At 36.0% G+C, this 18,460-nt stretch overlaps 1 protein-coding gene and 1 long non-coding RNA gene across 6 annotated transcripts in view; one reads left to right on the forward strand and one right to left on the reverse strand.

Annotated features, from left to right (window-relative positions):
* Positions 1-18,460, forward strand: part of LOC119541377 — a 56,134-nt gene that overhangs the window by 15,767 nt on the left and 21,907 nt on the right. The gene's annotated exons all lie outside the window — the stretch shown is intronic.
* SLCO1C1 (solute carrier organic anion transporter family member 1C1) overlaps positions 1-18,460 on the reverse strand; it is a 111,946-nt gene that overhangs the window by 1,410 nt on the left and 92,076 nt on the right. For 4 of the 5 annotated variants that reach the window (XM_037845240.1, XM_037845241.1, XM_037845239.1 and 1 more), the window contains one exon: positions 820-937. In XM_037845240.1, the coding sequence (XP_037701168.1) occupies positions 820-937 (118 nt within the window). The remainder of the gene's footprint in view (positions 1-819; positions 938-18,460) is intronic. The other variant, XM_037845242.1, reaches the window with a different exon arrangement.

An 18,460-nucleotide genomic window follows, 5' to 3' on the forward strand; every position in this document is an offset into this window, starting at 1 on the left:
TAGCAAATGTGAGGAAGCCCAAATTATACTCACAGATTAGGTCCCTTTCAAAGACCAAAATAAATTTCTCATATAACATCAAAGCCTATTAAATCAAACAAACTTACTTGAGATGGTCTGCTCAATTCAAATCCAAATTACACAGATCAGTACCAAGTTTATTTCTCTAGAAAATGCTCATCTTATAAATCTAAAAAAAAAAAATCCTTCCAGCTTTTAAACCATTGAAGCATTGCTTTAAGCAATAAGGGAACTAAATGTATGATGAATTGAACTGAACACCACAGTGAAAAAACCATGCCTCCTACCCCCATACTCACACACACAGAGAAAAACCTTTTACTTTTATGCATTTCAAGTACTGGAATAATTGAACATCAGTTTGGCCGTAAAAGCCAGACAGATTTAGAGCCAAATCCAACTCTTGCCCAAGGGGATTATATCTGACGTAAATGGTACAGTTTGGCTCAGTTTGAAAAAGAATAGCATTTAACCCAAAATGTGACCTAAATTTAAATGCTTCTGGGTTTCAGGGAATTATTTGCCCTTTGTGTGCATAAACTTTAAAAATTCTACTCTATTCTGGAATTTTATATAATGTTTTAAAAAAATGACTACTGATTTAAAATGGGAGTCAAGATTAGTAATGAGAAAAACAACAACAATCTATCCAAATAATGAAATAATAATGGAACTATTCTGTAAAGGAGAGCATACTTAGATATTCCCTTTCCTTACAGTGAAATTATGTGAAAAATTCTGAGTGTCAGTTTCATTGAAATATAGCAGTGAGATGCAGGAAGACGTCTGATACGGTACCTAAAAGCATCTGAATCATATAATCTGCAGGATCCTCTACTTCCACATCTTTGAAATCCCCATTTGAGACATGAAGTGTCAATCAAAACTCCAAAGTATACCGGAGCTGGGATACCTGCTGTGAGAAAAACAAATAATTGCTGCTAGAAACATACGCACATTGTTTTGGTTATCCCATCTGAAGCCACTTACTTTTAGTCTAAGCATGACTGTTTGGGCAATTACAGGGCCTCAGTCATGTCCTGATGAACATGATCAGGAAGAGTCGGACTACATCTACAAAATATCAGTATCAGGCAGCTGCTTCAAAGCCGAAATGGTGATTGAATGTAAAATGAAATTTTAGTTGATATAGAAAACATATGATTAGGAATGTGGTGCCAGATTACCTTTTGAAATATTCAAACTCTGTTTCTCTGGCCCTGTCTTTTCTCCTAAGCTCCAGAATCATGTTATAACTGCCATTTGGTTATTTCAAGGAAGATATCTCCCAGGCACTTGGAACGCAACTTGAGCTCATCCTCTTGCTTCCCCACATTACCCCTTCTTCCCTGAAAAATCTTGGAAGTCATCTCTGATGCCATCACCACAGTTCATTCATCCCTAAATCATGCCAATTCTACCTGTGCGGTATATCTTAAGCACTTCTAATTCCTACTGCCACCACGTCTATCCTGATTTTAAAGCAACAACCATTCATGATTCTGCCTGATTCCTCCCTTAACCCTTGCCAATCTATTCATCATAGAGATGTAGAGATGCTAGATCATTCAATTAAAAGGATAAATTCCCAAGACATTTTTCCCAATACAAGAGCAGCTAACTGGCTTCTGGGACCTGTCCACATTTCCCACCTCCTTTTAGGTGACACTCATTGCTTTGTATTTCAGACTCCAACTTCACTGGATTTCTTTCAGTGTTTACAATGTTCTTCCCTCTTGCCTACATGCCTTCTCTAGTTTTCTTTAAGTAAAACACTTTCCGTTCCTCTTCCTTCTTAATACTCATTCCCCTTTGAATTTCTGTTTCAATGTTATTCCTACAAGAAAGGCTATCCTGATCCCCTGAACTACATTAATTGTTTTTGCTCTGCATCTCATAGCATTTGTACTTTAATTTAGAAACTTTCAATGCTCTTGTAATGGCTTGTTTAGTTTCCTGTGAGACTATGCTCCACAGGGGCAGGGGCATGTCTTTAATAATCATGTTATAAGCCCTAGCAGGTTCTTAATATATGTTGATTGAGAATTTAATCCCTCTTGGGAGATTAAAGATCTCTCTCATATACAAATATACATATTAATGACTTCTCACCTTAAAATATTTGGGTTACAACTTGTATATGACAGACATCTTCGTGCCTGATGTCGCTGTGATCTTCCTCATCATGGCGAGTCACAGCCCAGTCATTAGAAAGGTCAAAGTAGTCACATTCTATCAGTTTTCTTCAGATTTTATCAAAATATGCTGTATCTTGTGGTCTGCTCACAACTCAAATTTTTATTTTGTGTGGCTCAAACTGGTGGTCCATTCACATATGTTATTTAGTCTGCACAGGTTTTGCTTTTAAATTTTGTTATTTTAATTAGTAGGCAATATTTAAAGGCCAGGATATTTTATGCATAAAAAATAATGCAGATTTCTGGATTCTCTTAAAAACTTCACTCTGGCAATGCATGTTAACAGTCGGCTGGAGTAGAGTAGCAGCTGCCTTCATCTTTGCCCCCACCCTCCACATAGATAAGGTGTCCACTCTCCAACTCTGGAAAGCCTCCTCCCTGCCTATTCACTCTTTTACATCAATTGCCTGGAATTCTTTTGCATTTGAGTTTTAACCTCCCTTATAAATGTTGCCTTCTGTTTTAAATTTTCTTTGAATGCTTAAATAGAATAAAATATTCTCACTGACTCTTAAAAGTTGTCTAAGAATGTTTATGGACCACTCTAAATTTCAGAGATTATCCATTTGTTCTTTGATAACAAATGGGTAATTTAAAAAAAAAAAATTTCTATTTAAGGACTATCTAAATTTTGCAAATACTCATGTAACAATTGAGTCAATTAAGAACTTTCAGTGTGTGCTTAAACTTTGGGTAAAAGATCTTTAGGGAAACAGAATATTCACATAGACTCAAGGTATCACATCACAGATTACTTAGTAATTAAAAAGGAGAAAGGTACTTTCATGATAAATAAAATCATAAAAAATAAATTACACTTAAAATCCCCAATGACAGGACAAGCTAAAATTATGTTTCCTGATGTGATGTACTGAGAAACACACAGTATCAACTATGTAGTATTACTGTCAAAAATATTTCATCTGAGCATAATCAAAAGCAAACAATCAGATAAATTCAAATGGGTGGGATATGCTATGCCTCTTAGAAATGTAAATGTTGCAAAAGACAAAAAAGATAGGGATATTGCTGGAGATCATAAAAAAATAACCAAATGAAATGAGGCATTCTTGATTAAATCCTTGATCAAAAGGGGAACAATGCTATGGAAGATATCATTCTAGTAAAAGAAATTTAAATATGGAATGTATATTAGATACATCATTGTATCAGTGTCAGCTTTTTGTGTGTGATAATGTTATTGTGTTTTTGGAGGGTGATATACTTGCTCTCTTAAGAGGTACAAGCTGAGGTCTTTAGGGTAATCTGTCATGATATCTAATACTTCTTTTCAAATGGTTCAGCAATATTTATGTATGTTCAGAGAGAGGAGAGAGATTTTTGTCTTTTGGACACATTTGATGAATTCAAGCAATGGTTATACAGGTATACATTGAATTTCCTTCAACTTTTCTGTAGGTTTGAAATTTTCCAAAATTAATAGTAGAAAGGGGGAGAGAAGAGGAAAGTGGAATGTATAAATTGAAGAGATTTAAAAGATTCACTCAAATGCAGTATGTGGACCTTGTTTGGTTCTTGAATCAAACAAATACTCCATAAGGAAATGTACAGCTAACTGAAAAAGTGTGAACACTAATTGAATAATTGATAATATTAAGTAGTTATTTTTGAGTTTTGATAACCATAAGGTTAAAAAAAAAGTCCTTATCTTTTAGATTAGAAATACTTAGCAAAAAATGTTATGGATAAAATGATAGGCTGTCTGAGAGTTATTTAAGAATAATCAAATAGGGAAATGCATAGGGATACAGATGAATTAAGATGGGCCATATTATCAATTGTTGAACTTGGTTTTATTATTTGCAAGCAGAGCAGCAAATACACATTTAACAGTAGATCCGGAGTATTTGGTTCCTCTTTCTTTTTATCAATTTTAAGAATAATGAGTCAGTAACCTAGTGTTCAAATTTTAAAAATGGTCATAATGTCACTCATGATTTTTTATATATTTAATATATTTTAATACACTGCAGCCATTATTATTATTTTGTTTACTCCTCAAATTACTTACCTTAAACCAATTCCTCAAATTGGTCCAGTACCATACTGACATGTCCCTATTAGCTTCTGATAGCTTTCTTACTTTCCAGCACAAAAAGATATCCCATAATCATCTTGCGCATTTTCTAATCCCAGACCTGGAATCAGTCATTTCTCCAAGATGCCATGGTTCCTTTTTGGGAATTGATACTTAGATATCAGAGACTGAGTACTATGGGTACTCCTGGGTTATCACAGCTTCTGGATTGTTAAGTACCCAGAGCTATAAACTATGAAATATTTTTTAATAAAAAACTATGAGTTCATATGGATATTTAAAATTAAAATTTAAGAATGGGCTTTACTTAAATTTTTAATACTATACTTTCATCACTTTTTTATTATGCTAAAAATATTCATAATGATGTAAACATATCTTGTTTTATCTTAAAGTATAAGATGGTTTTGGCATACCAATACCAATTTTGGTACTAATGATAACACTATAAGTGCAGATAAGCTCTGGGGATTTGATTAAATGATTTAAAAAGAAGTTTTAAGTTTTTTCTGTATGGTTATGTCACCAGTATTATATATAGCTAGTTTCAGTTTATTTTGAGTATCTCTTGATTTCTTTTAAAATTGTTTTTTAAATTATGTAAAAACTTTACATAATTTCAAAATTTCAAAAACAAAATTATTTAATAAGTTGCATTACAGTTTCATTTCCATACTGTCCTGTCTTCCTTCTTTCCTCTTCCCCTATTGCTAAACATTCCATTGTTTCTTTTTTAAAAAGTAAGAGCAAATAGTTTTGTTTTGTGTATATTTCCAGTTTTCAACACTTCTAATACAAAAGAAATCATATGCATTATTCTGAATTTTGTTTCTTTTCACTTAATACTGGATTGTGGAGATCAGTTGCTACATTACATAATGGTCTTCTACATTCATACTGCATAGTATTCTGTTACATGTGTTTATCCTAGTCCATTCAACCAGTCTCTACTTACAGACATTTGGACTGCTTGAAGTCTGCCACTATTACAAATAATGCCACAATAATTAGTTTTATGCATAGTGATTAGACATTTCATGCTTTTGCTAGCAAAACTTTGGCATCATTTCTTAGAAATGGCATTTCTGGGTCAAAAGGTAAATCCTTAGGTAATTTTGCTAGGTATCACTAAATAACCCTATGTAGAAATGGTATAATTTCCTCAACAGGAATGTGTAAGAGTATCTGTTTTCCAATTATGATGAAGAAAATTTGGTGATATGACACTCTGATAAATCAGAAATTCTGTAGTTTGTTTTTTTAAAACAACTTATTCCTGGAAATTTTGTTGGTTAAAAAAAATTACTAGAGCAGTTGTAGGTTTACATAAAAATTAGGCAGAAAGTACAGAGTTCCCATTATCTCTCACATGCTGTTTTCCCTATTATTAACATTTGGCATTTGTGTGGTTGGTACCTTCTTTACAATTGATGAAACAGTGTTATCAAAATTATATTGTTAATTATATATATAGTTACATTAAGGTTCATTCTGTGTTCTACAGTTCTTGTGTTTTTAAAATTTGTATTCTAGTAACCTAGAATTTCCCATTTTAACCATTTTTAAATATACAGCTCAGTGGTGTTAATTACAATCACAATATTGTGCTACCATCACCACCATCAATTACCAAAACTTCCCATCACCCAGAACAGAAACTCTGTAACAATTAATCATTAAATCCCCACCCCCTATGACCCCTGCCCCTAGTAACATGTATTCTAATGTCTGAAGTAATGAATTTGCATATTCTAATTATTTCATATCAATGAGGTCACACAATATTTGTCCTTTAGAGTTTGCTTATTTCTTTTAACATGATGTCTTGATGGTTTATCCATGTTGTCACATGTATCAGAGCTTCATTCCTTTTTTGGCGGAGTAATATTCCATTGTATGTATATACCACAGTTTGTTTATCCGTTCAGTGGTTGATGGACACTTGAGTTAGTTTCACTTTTTGGCAACTATGAATAAGCCTGCTAAACACTGACTGCTATACATCTGTTCAAGTCCCTGCTTTCAACTTTTGGGGTATATACCTAGAAATAGGATTGCCAGGTTATATATGGTATTTCTATATTTAACTATCTGAGTAACCAGCAAATTGTCTTCCACAGTGTCTGAGCCATTTTACATTCCTGCCAACAATGAATGAGTGTTCCTTGTTCTCCACATTTTCTCCAACGCTTGTTATTTTCTGTTTTCTTAATAGTAGCCATTCCAGTGGGTGTATGAAATGATATCTCATTGTAGTTTTGATTTGCATTTCTAATGGCCAATGATGTTGATATCTTTTCATGTGCTTATTGGCCATTTGTGTATCTTTTTTGTAGAAATATCTATGCTCAAGTTTCTTGCCCATTTTCAGATTGGTTTGTTTGTCTTTTTATTGTTGAGTTGTAGGATTTATTTACATATTCTGGATACTAAACCCTTGTTAGATACATGGTTTCCAAATTTTTTCTCCCAGTCTGTCAGTTATCTTTTCACTTGCATGAGAATGTCTTTTGCATAAAAGTTTTAAATTTTGTAGAACTGTCTTTTTCTTCTGTTGCTTGTGCTTTGGGTGTAAAGCCTAAGAAACCATTGTATAATACAAGGTCCTGAAAATGTTTCCTTTTGTTTTCTGCCAGGAGATTTGTAGTTTTAGTTCTTATATTTAAGTTGCTGATCCATTTTGAGTTAATTTTTGTGCATGGTGTGAGGTAGGGTTCCACCTTCATTCTTTTGCATGTGGATATCCAGATTTCATTTGTTGAAGAGACTAGTTTTTCCTCATTGAGTGGACTAGGCACCCTTGTGAAACATCAATTGGCCATAGATATTAGGGTTTATTTCTGAACTCCCAATTTTATTCCATTCATCTATATGTTTGTTCTTGTGTTAGTACCATGCTGTTTTGATTACTGTAGTTTGTAATACATTTCATTATTTCTTTTTAAATCCTATTTATCAAAAAATTAAAAAACATTTGAAACAAAACAAACCAAAGAATAAGAAAAACAACCTAAAATAACTACTTTGCTTCCAACATGTCCCTACCATACCCCAAGAAAATTAACAAACCCTAACAAAACAAAGGAATAGGAAAAATAAATACAAATAACCTAAAATAACTACATTGCTTCCAGCACGTTCCTAACATACCAAGAAAATTTGCAAACCATAATCATTCCTGAGCATTCCCATAACATTGAGATTATCCTCAATAGCTTATCTGTTTTTATTAGACTATCATTCCCCCTTCACTAGTTGCTGTCTTTCACTAGGTCCCCTACATTCTACAATATAAACTATTTATTTTACATTTTTTACAGAGTTCACATTAGTGGTAACATACAATAGCTCTCTTTTTGTGTCTGGCTTATTTCACTCAGCATTATGTCTTTAAGGTTCATCTGTGTTGTCATATGTTTCATGACTCATTCCTTCTCACTGCCATGGAGTATTCCATCATGTGTATATACCATGTTTTGTTTATCCACTCAAGTTGAAAGACATCTGGATTGTTTCCAACTCTTGGCAACTGTGAATAATGCCGCTATGAACATCAGTGTGCAAATATCTGTTCATGTCACTGCTTTCAGATCTTCTAGGTATATACTGAGAAGTGCAATTGCTGGATCGAAGGGTAACTCAATATCTAGTTTTCTAAGGAACCACCAGACTGTCCTCCAGAGTGGCTGAACCATTATACAGTCCCACCAGCAGTGAATAAGAGTTCCAATTTCTCCACATTCTCTCCAGTATCTGTAGTTTCCTGTTTGTTTAATGGCAGCCGTTCTAATTGGTGTGAGATGATATCTCATTGTGGTCTTAATTTGTATCTACCTAATAGCTAGTGAAGAGGAACATTTTTTTTTCATGTATTTTTTAGCCATTTGTATTTCCTCTTCAGTGAAATATCTTTTCATATCTTTTGCCCTTTTAATAACTGGGCTGTTTGTACTACTGTCACTGAGTTGTAGGATTTCTTTATATATGCAGGGTATCAGTCTTTTGTCAGATACATGGTTTCCCAATATTTTTTCCTATTGGGTTGGCTGCCTCTTCACTTTTTTGACAAATTCCTTTGAGGTACAGAAGGTTTTAATTTTGAGGGCTTCCCATTTATCTATGTTTTCGTTGTGCTTTGGGAGTAAGGTCTAAGAAGTGACCTCCTAATACAAGGTCTTGAAGATGTTTCCCTACATTATCTTCTAGGAGTTTTATGGTACTGTCTCTTACATTGAGGTCTTTAATTCACTTTGAGTTAATTTTTGTGTAGAATATGAGGTAGGGAGCCTCTTTCATTCTTTTGGATATGGATATCCAGTTCTCCCAGCCCCATTTTTTGAGACTGTTATGTCCCAGTTCAGTGGTTTTGGAGGCTTTATCAAAGATCAGTCAACCATAGATCTGCGGGTCTATCTCTGAATTCTCAATTCAATTCCATTGAATAATATGTCTATCTTTGTGCCAGTACCATGCTGTTTTAACCACTGTGGCTTTATAGGAAGCTTCAAAGTCAAGAAGTATAAGTCCTCCTGCTTCATTTTTCTTTTTTAGAATATTTTTTAGCAATTTGAGGCATCCTTCCCTTCCAAATAAATTTGATAACTAGCTTTTCCAAGTCTGCAATGTAGGTTGTTGGAATTTTGATTGAAATTGCATTGAATCTGTAGATGAGTTTGGGTAGAATTGACATCTTAATGACATTTAGCCTTCCTATCCATGAACCCGGAATATTTTTCCATCTTTTTAGGTCGTCTTCTATTTCTTGTAGTAAAGTTATGTAATTTTCTGTGCATAGGTCTTTTACATCTTTAGTTAAGTTTATTCCTAGGTACTTGATTTTTTTAATTGCTATTGAGAATGGAATCTTGTTCTTGAGTGTCTCTTCAATTAGTTCATTTCTAGTGTATAGGAACATTATTGACTTTTGGTATTAGAGTGATGTTAGCGTCACAAAATGAGTTAGGTAGTGTTCCATTTTATTCAATTTTTTGAAAGAGTTTAAGTAAGATTGGTGTCAGTTCTATTTTGGTAGAATTCCCCTTTGAAGCCATCTGGCCCTGGGCATTTATTTGTGGGAAGCTTTTTGACGACTGATTGGCTCTCTTTGCTTATGAGTGGTTTGTTTCTGGACAGTCTAGGTTTTTCATGTGTTTCCAGGAAACTGTCCATTTCCTCTACATTATCTAGTTTGTTGGTGTACAGTTGTTCATAGTATCCTCTTATGAATCTTTAAATTTCTTTGGAATCCACAGTAATGTCCCATCTCTTATATTATTTTGTTTATGTGGGTCTTATCTCCTTTTTACTTTGTTCAGTCTAGCTAAGGGCTTGTCAATCTTGTTGATCTTCTCAAAAAAGCAATTTTTTTTTTCTCTCTATTGTATTTTTTGTTCTCTATGTCATTTATTTCTGCCTTAATCCTTATTTCTTTTGTTCTGCTTGGTTTAGGATTAGTTTGCTGTTCATGTTCTAGCTTCTTCAGTTGTTCCGTAAGTTCTTTGATTTTAGATCTTTCTTCCTTTTTAATGTATGCATTTAGAGCTATAAATTTCTCCCTCAATACTGCCTTTGCTGCATCCCATAGGTTTTGATATGTTGTGCTCTCATTTTCATTTGTCTCTAGATATTTAGCAATTTCTCTTACTACTTCTCTTTTAGGAGTGTGTTGTTTAACCTCCAGGTATTTGTGAATGTTCTAAATCTCTGATGGTTATTGACTTCTAATTGTATTCCATTGTGTTTGGAGAATGTGCTTTGAATAATTTCAATCTTTTAAAATTTATTGAGGCTTGTTTTATGGCTCAGCATATGATCTATTCTGATGAAAGGTCTGTGGGCAGTAGAGAAGAATGTATATCCTGGAGATTTGGGATGTAATGCTCTATATATGTCTGTTAAGTGTAATTCACTTATCACATTGTTTAGGTTTTTAATATCCTTATTAGTTCTCTGGTTGATCTATCTATAGGAGAGAGTGATGTATTGAAGTCTCCCACAATTATTGTGGAAATGTATCCTTACTAAATGTCTCTAGTTCTGTGCCCTTCTCCCCTTTTTTTTTCTCATCCAGGAGGACTCCCTTTAGTATTTCTTGTAGGCTAGGTCTCTTGTTAGCAAATTCTCTCACTATTTGTTTGTGAAGATTTTAAGCTCTCCCTCAAATTTGAAGGAGGGTTTTTCTGGATAAAGAATTCTTGGCTGGCAATTTTTCTCTTTCAGAATTTTAAATATGTCATGCCACTGTCTTCTTGCATCCATGGTGGCCGCAGAGTAGTCACTACTTAGTCTTATGTTGTTTCCCTTGCATATGGTGAATTGCTTCTCTCTTCCTTCTTTCAGAACTTTCTCCTTCTCTTCAGGTTTGTCAATCTGATCAGAATACGTCTTGGAATGGGTTTATTTGGATTTATTCTGTTTGAAGTTTGTTGAGTGTCTATGATTTGCATATTTACATCATTTAGAAGGGTTAGGAAGTTCTCCCCAAGTGTCTTTGAATACTCTTCCTAGTCCTTTACCCTTCTCTTCCTCTGCTGTAACGCCAATGATTCTTACATTTTGTGCGCTTCATGTTGTCCATCATATCCCTGAGATCCATTTCACATTTTTTTATTTTTTTCACCATTCATTCTTTTGTGCTTTCACTTTCCAACCTACTTTCTTCTTTCTTCTTTATTTATTCCTCTGTTTCCTCTAATCTGGTGTTATGTGTATCAAGAATCTTTATAATTTGATCAACAGTTTCTTTTAGTTCCATAAGATCCTCTATTTTTTTGTTTAATCTTGCAAATTCTTCTTTATGCTCTTTTAGGGTCTTCTTGATGTTCTTTATATCCTGAGCCATGGTATTGGTGCTTGAGATTACTTCTTAATTTCTCCAAGTTCCAAATCTTCTCTGATTTTTTAATTTGGGCATTTGGGTTATCCACATCTTCTGATTTTTTCATGAGACTTATAATTTTCTGTTGTTTTGGCCTCTTGGCATTTGCTTATCTTGATAGGGTTCTTTAAGGATATGCAGGATTATTTAAACAATTATTTATAATTTGACAGAGCTACAGCTTGGTGCAGTGCATTTTCCCTCACCTACCAGCAGATGGCACTCCCAAGTCACCTCTTACCCTCAATCCAGTTCTCCCCAACTTTGTTTTTGCAGTGAGTGGGTGTTCAAACTATGTGGACATCCAAACAGTACATGAGTTTTCTGTGTGCAGTGGGGAGTGCCAGCCCTGTGGGCAGGGGGCCTGCTCTGTGCAGTTTGGCAGGGAAGAGGGCTTTAAGACCCAGTACTCCCAGCTGTTCCTACAGCTGCAGCTGGAATACCCTGGGGCTGCGGCACATGTCCAACACTTTAGCTCAGTCCCTCTCTGCTGTGGGCCCACAGTCCCTGGGCTTGGGGTAGGGTTCCTGGCACTTCTGTGTGGCACCCCTGCCTCTAGGTTGTGCACCCTTCAGGCTTCTGTGGAGGAGGAATAGCACTGTCACAAGACAGCCAAATCCTGAATTCCCTTGAAGAAGCTCTCTGCTGCAGCACTGCGAAGGGGTGTCTCCCAGCCCACTGCAAAGATGGCTGTACGGGGCATGGAAACTATCCACTTCTTCAATCGTCTGCCTGCTGTAGCAGTCTGTCCCTGGCTTGGGGGGCCTTCGGTGGGTGTGCAAAGGGCTATCACCCACACCAGATACTGAAGCGGGTGCCCGGGATGTGGAAGGCACTCCCTACCACGATTGACCCCTGACTGCTCCCTGGGTTCCACTCTGACCCACCTCCAAATGCAGTCTCTCAGTTTCTCCCCACTGCAACACGAGTGCGGCTGCTGTTTCTCTAGCAGCTCTCCAGATCAAACACATGACTTCAAACACAGTCTCTTAGTTTCTCCAAGTGCTCAATCACTATGGATATATAAGTCCCTGCCCTGCTGGTGGAACCCTGGAACTGCTATTCTGGAGCATTTTCTGTCTTTCATCTAGTGTTTTTCACAGAGGAGAATTTTGCCCTCTCTCTCCTAATCTGCCATCTTGGATATGTAATACGTTTTTTTTTTTTTTTTTTTTTTTTTTTTTAAATCATCATTTTATTGAGATATATTCACATACCACGCAGTCATACAAAACAAATTGTACTTTCGATTGTTTACAGTACCATTACATAGTTGTACATTCATCACCTAAATCAATCCCTGACACCTTCATTAGCACACACACAAAAATAACAAGAATAATAATTAGAGTGAAAAAGAGCAATTGAAGTAAAAAAGAACACTGGGTACCTTTGTCTGTCTGTTTCCCTCCCCTACTTTTCTACACATCCATCCATAAACTAGACAAAGTGGTGTTTGGTCCTTATGGCTTTCCCAATCCCATTGTCACATCTCATAAGCTACATTTTTATACAACTGTCTTCGAGATTCATGGGTTCTGGGTTGTAGTTTGATAGTTTCAGGTATCCACCACCAGCTACCCCAATTCTTTAGAACCTAAAAAGGGTTGTCTAAATTGTGCATAAGAGTGCCCACCAGAGTGACCTCTCGGCTCCTTTTGGAATCTCTCTGCCACTGAAGCTTATTTCATTTCCTTTCACATCCCCCTTTTGGTCAAGAAGATGTTCTCCGTCCCACGGTGCCAGGTCTACATTCCTCCCTGGGAGTCATATTCCACGTTGCCAGGGAGATTCACTTCCCTGGGTGTCTGATCCCACGTAGGGGGGAGGGCAGTGATTTCACCTTTCAAGTTGGCTTAGCCAGAGAGAGAGGGCCACATCTGAGCAACAAAGAGGCATTCAGGAGGAGACTCTTAGGCACAAATACAGGGAGGCCTAGCCTCTCCTTTGCAGCAACCGTCTTCCCAAGGGTAAAACTTATGGTAGAGGGCTCAACCCATCAAACCACCAGTCCCCTATGTCTGTGGTCATGTTAGCAACCATGGAGGTGGGGTAGGCGAATACCCCTGCATTCTCCACAGGCTCCTCAAGGGGGCACTACATGTCTTTTTTTTTTTTTTTTCCCCTTGTTTGTCTTTTTTCTTTTTTTTTTTTTTTTTTTTTTTTTTTTAACTTTCCCTTCTTTTTTCAAATCACCTGTATGAAAAAAAAAGGTTAAAAAGAAAACAAACATACAATAAAAGAGCATTTCAAAGAGACCATAGCAAGGGAGTAAGAAAAAGACAACTAACCTAAGATAACTGCTTAACTTCCAACATGTTCCTACTTTACCCCAAGAAAGTTACATAATATAGCAACATTTCAGTGAACTTGTTCCTACTACAACCATCAGAAATTAACAGACCATAGTCATTTCTGGGCATCCCCAGAACGTTAAATAGCTTATCTGTTCTTCCTGGATTATTGTTCCCCCTTCCTTAATTGCTCTCTACTGCTAGTTCCCCTACATTCTACATTATAAACCATTTGTTTTACATTTTTCAAAGTTCACATTAGTGGTAGCATATAATATTTCTCTTTTTGTGCCTGGCTTATTTCGCTCAGCATTATGTCTTCAAGGTTCATCCATGTTGTCATATGTTTCACCAGATCGTTCCTTCTTACTGCCGCGTAGTATTCCATCGTGTGTATATACCACATTTTATTTATCCACTCATCTGTTGAAGGACATTTGGGTTGTTTCCATCTCTTGGCAATTGTGAATAATGCTGCTATGAACATTGGCGTGCAGATATCTGTTCGTGTCACTGCTTTCCGATCTTCCGGGTATATACCGAGGAGTGCAATCGCTGGATCGAATGGTAGCTCTATATCTAGTTTTCTAAGGAACTGCCAGACTGACTTCCAGAGTGGCTGAACCATTATACAGTCCCACCAACAATGAATAAGAGTTCCAATTTCTCCACATCCCCTCCAGCATTTGTAGTTTCCTGTTTGTTTAATGGCAGCCATTCTAACCGGTGTTAGATGGTATCTCATTGTGGTCTTAATTTGCATCTCTCTAATAGCTAGTGAAGCTGAACATTTTTTCATGTGTTTCTTGGTCATTTGTATTTCCTCTTCAGAGAACTGTCTTTTCATATCTTTTGCCCATTTTATAATTGGGCTGTCTGTACTATTGTCATTGAGTTGTAGGATTTCTTTGTATATGCAAGATATCAGTCTTTTGTCAGATACATGGTTTCCAAAAATTTTTTCCCATTGAGTTGGCTGCCTCTTTACCTTTTTGAGAAATTCCTTTGAGGTGCAGAAACTTCTAAGCTTGAGGAGTTCCCATTTATCTATTTTCTCTTTTGTTGCTTGTGCTTTGGGTGTAAAGTCTAGGAAGTGGCCTCCTAATACAAGGTCTTGAAGATGTTTTCCTACATTATCTTCTAGGAGTTTTATGGTACTTTCTTTATATTGAGATCTTTGGTCCATTTTGAGTTAATTTTTGTGTAGGGGGTGAGGTAGGGGTCCTCTTTCATTCTTTTGGATATGGATATCCAACTCTCCCAGCCCCATTTGTTGAAAAGACCATTATGGCTCAGTTCGGTGACTTTGGGGGCCTTATCAAAGATCAGTCGGCCATAGATCTGAGGGTCTATCTCTGAATTCTCAATTCGATTCCATTGATCTATATGTCTATCTTTGTGCCAGTACCATGCTGTCTTGGCAACTGTGGCTTTATAATAAGCTTCAAAGTCAGGGAGTGTAAGTCCTCCCACTTCGTTTTTCTTTTTTAGAGTGTCTTTAGCAATTCGAGGCATCTTCCCTTTCCAAATAAATTTGATAACTAGCTTTTCCAAGTCTGCAAAGTAGGTTGTTGGAATTTTGATTGGGATTGCATTGAATCTGTAGATGAGTTTGGGTAGAATTGACATCTTAATGACATTTAGCCTTCCTATCCATGAACATGGAATATTTTTCCATCTTTTAAGGTCCCCTTCTATTTCTTTTAGTAGAGTTATGTAGTTTTCTTTGTATAGGTCTTTTACATCTTTGGTTAAGTTGATTCCTAGGTACTTGATTTTTTTAGTTGCTATTGAAAATGGTATCTTTTTCTTGAGTGTCTCTTCAGTTTGTTCATTTCTAGCATATAGAAACATTACTGACTTATGTGCATTAATCTTGTATCCCGCTACTTTGCTAAATTTGTTTATTAGCTCTAGTAGGTGTATCGTCGATTTCTCAGGGTTTTCTAGATATAAGATCATATCATCTGCAAACAATGACAGTTTTACTTCTTCTTTTCCAATTTGGATGCCTTTTATTTCTTTGTCTTGCCGGATTGCCCTGGCTAGCACTTCCAGCACAATGTTGAATAACAGTGGTGACAGCGGGCATCCTTGTCTTGTTCCTGATCTTAGAGGGAAGGCTTTCAGTCTCTCACCATTGAGTACTATGCTGGCTGTGGGTTTTTCATATATGCTCTTTATCATGTTGAGGAAGTTTCCTTCAATTCCTACCTTTTGAAGTGTTTTTATCAAAAAGGGATGTTGGATTTTGTCAAATGCTTTTTCAGCATCTATTGAGATGATCAATTGATTTTTCCCTTTCGAGTTTTTAATGTGTTGTAATACATTGATTGTTTTTCTTATGTTGAACCATCCTTGCATGCCTGGAATGAACCCCACTTGGTCATGGTGTATGATTTTTTTAATGTGTCTTTGGATTCGATTTGCAAGTATTTTGTTGAGGATTTTTGCATCTATATTCATTAGGGAGATTGGCCGGTAGTTTTCCTTTTTTGTAGCATCTTTGCCTGGTTTTGGTATTAGATTGATGTTAGCTTCATAAAATGAGTTAGGTAGTGTTCCATTTTTTTCAATGTTTTGAAAGAGTTTGAGTAAGATTGGTGTCAGTTCTTTCTGGAAAGTTTGGTAGAATTCCCCTGTGAAGCCATCTGGCCCTGGGCATTTATTTGTGGGAAGATTTTTGATGACTGATTGGATCTCTTTGCTTGTGATGGGTTGGTTGAGGTCTTCTATTTCTTCTCTGGTCAGTCTAGGTTGTTCATATGTTTCCAGGAAATTGTCCATTTCTTCTACGTTATCCAGTTTGTTGCCATACAGTTGTTCATAATATCCTCTTATAATTTTTTTAATTTCTTCAGGATCTGCAGTTATGTCACCTTTTTCATTCATTATTTTGTTTATATGGGTCTTCTCTCTTTTTGATTTTGTCAGTCTAGCTAGGGGCTTGTCAATCTTGTTGATCTTCTCAAAGAACCAACTTTTGGTGATATTTATCCTTTCTATTGTTTTTTTGTTCTCTATGTCATTTATTTCTGCTTTAATCCTTGTTATTTCTTTTCTTCTACTTGGTTTAGGATTGGTTTGCTGTTCATTTTCTAGCTTCTTCAGTTGATCCATTAGTTCTTTGATTTTGGCTCTTTCTTCCTTTTTAATATATGCGTTTAGTGCTATAAATTTCCCCCTTAGCACTGCTTTTGCTGCATCCCATAGGTTTTGGTATGTTGTGTTCTCATTTTCATTCGTCTCTATATATTTAGCAATTTCTCTTGCTATTTCTTCTTTAACCCACTGATTGTTTAGGAGTGTGTTGTTTAACCTCCAGGTATTTGTGAATTTTCTAAGTCTCTGATGGTTATTGACTTCTAATTGTATTCCATTGTGGTCAGAGAATGTGCTTTGAATGATTTCAATCTTTTTAAATTTATTGAGGCTTGTTTTATGTCCCAGCATATGATCTATTCTGGAGAAAGTTCCGTGAGCACTAGAAAAGTATGTGTATCCTGGTGATTTGGGATGTAATGTCCTGTAGATGTCTGTTAAATCTAATTCATTTATCAGATTGTTTAGGTTTTCAATTTCCTTATTGGTCTTCTGTCTGGTTGATCTATCTATAGGAGAGAGTGATGTGTTGAAGTCTCCCACAATTATTGTGGAAACATCAATTGCTTCCTTTAGTTTTGCCAATGTTTCTCTCATGTATTTTGTGGCACCTTGATTGGGTGCATAGACATTTACGATTGTTATTTCTTCTTGCTGAATTGCCCCTTTTATTAGTATGTAGTGGCCTTCTTTGTCTCTCAAAACATCCCTGCATTTGAAGTCTATTTTATCTGAGATTAATATTGCTACACCTGCTTTCTTTTGGCTGTAGCTTGCATGAAATATTTTTTTCCATCCTTTCACTTTCAATTTCTTTGTGTCCCTGTGTCTAAGATGAGTCTCTTGTATGCAACATATTGATGGTTCATTTTTTTTGATCCATTCTGCGAATCTATATCTTTTAATTGGGGAGTTTAATCCATTTACATTCAACGTTAAAACCGTGAAGGCATTTCTTGAATCGGCCATCTTATCCTTTGGATTATGTTTGCCATATTTTTCCCTCTCTCTATTAATATCCTTTATTGTACCCATACCGAATCTCTTTAGTACTGAACCTTTCTCCAAGTCTCTCTGTCCTGTCTTTGTTTCTCTGTCTGTAGGGCTCCCTTTAGTATCTCCAGTAGGGCAGGTCTCTTGTTAGCAAATTCTCTCAGCATTTCTTTGTCTGTGAAAAATTTAAGCTCTCCCTCAAATTTGAAGGAGAGCTTTGCTGGATAAAGTATTCTTGGCTGGAAATTCCTCTCTCTCAGAATTTTAAATATATCGTGCCATTGCCTTCTCGCCTCCATGGTGGCTGCTGAGTAGTCACTACTTAGTCTTATGCTGTTTCCTTTGTATGTGGTGAATTGCTTTTCTCTTGCTGCTTTCAGAATTTGCTCCTTCTCCTCTATGTTTGACAGTGTGATCAGTATATGTCTCGGAGTGGGTTTTTTTTGGATTTATTCTATTTGGAGTTCGCTGAGCATTTATGATTTGTGTATTTATGTTGTTTAGAAGATTTGGGAAGTTTTCCCCAACAATTTCTTTGAATACTCTTCCTAGACCTTTACCCTTTTCTTCCCCTTCTGGGACACCAATGAGTCTTATATTCGGACGCTTCATATTATCTATCATATCCCTGAGGTCCATTTCGAGTTTTTCAATTTTTTTCCCCATTCTTTCTTTTATGCTTTCATTTTCCATTCTGTCATCTTCCAGGTCACTGATTCGTTGTTCAACTTCCTCTAGTCTTGTACTATGAGTGTCCAGAATCTTTTTAATTTGGTCAACAGTTTCTTTAATTTCCATAAGATCATCCATTTTTTTATTTAGTCTTGCAATGTCTTCTTTATGCTCTTCTAGGGTCTTCTTGATTTCCTTCATATCCCGTACTAGGGTCTCATTGTTCATCTTTAGTTCTTTGAGT

This window comes from Choloepus didactylus, chromosome 8 (assembly GCF_015220235.1).
Source record: "Choloepus didactylus isolate mChoDid1 chromosome 8, mChoDid1.pri, whole genome shotgun sequence".
Taxonomy (NCBI): Eukaryota; Metazoa; Chordata; class Mammalia; order Pilosa; family Megalonychidae; genus Choloepus; species Choloepus didactylus.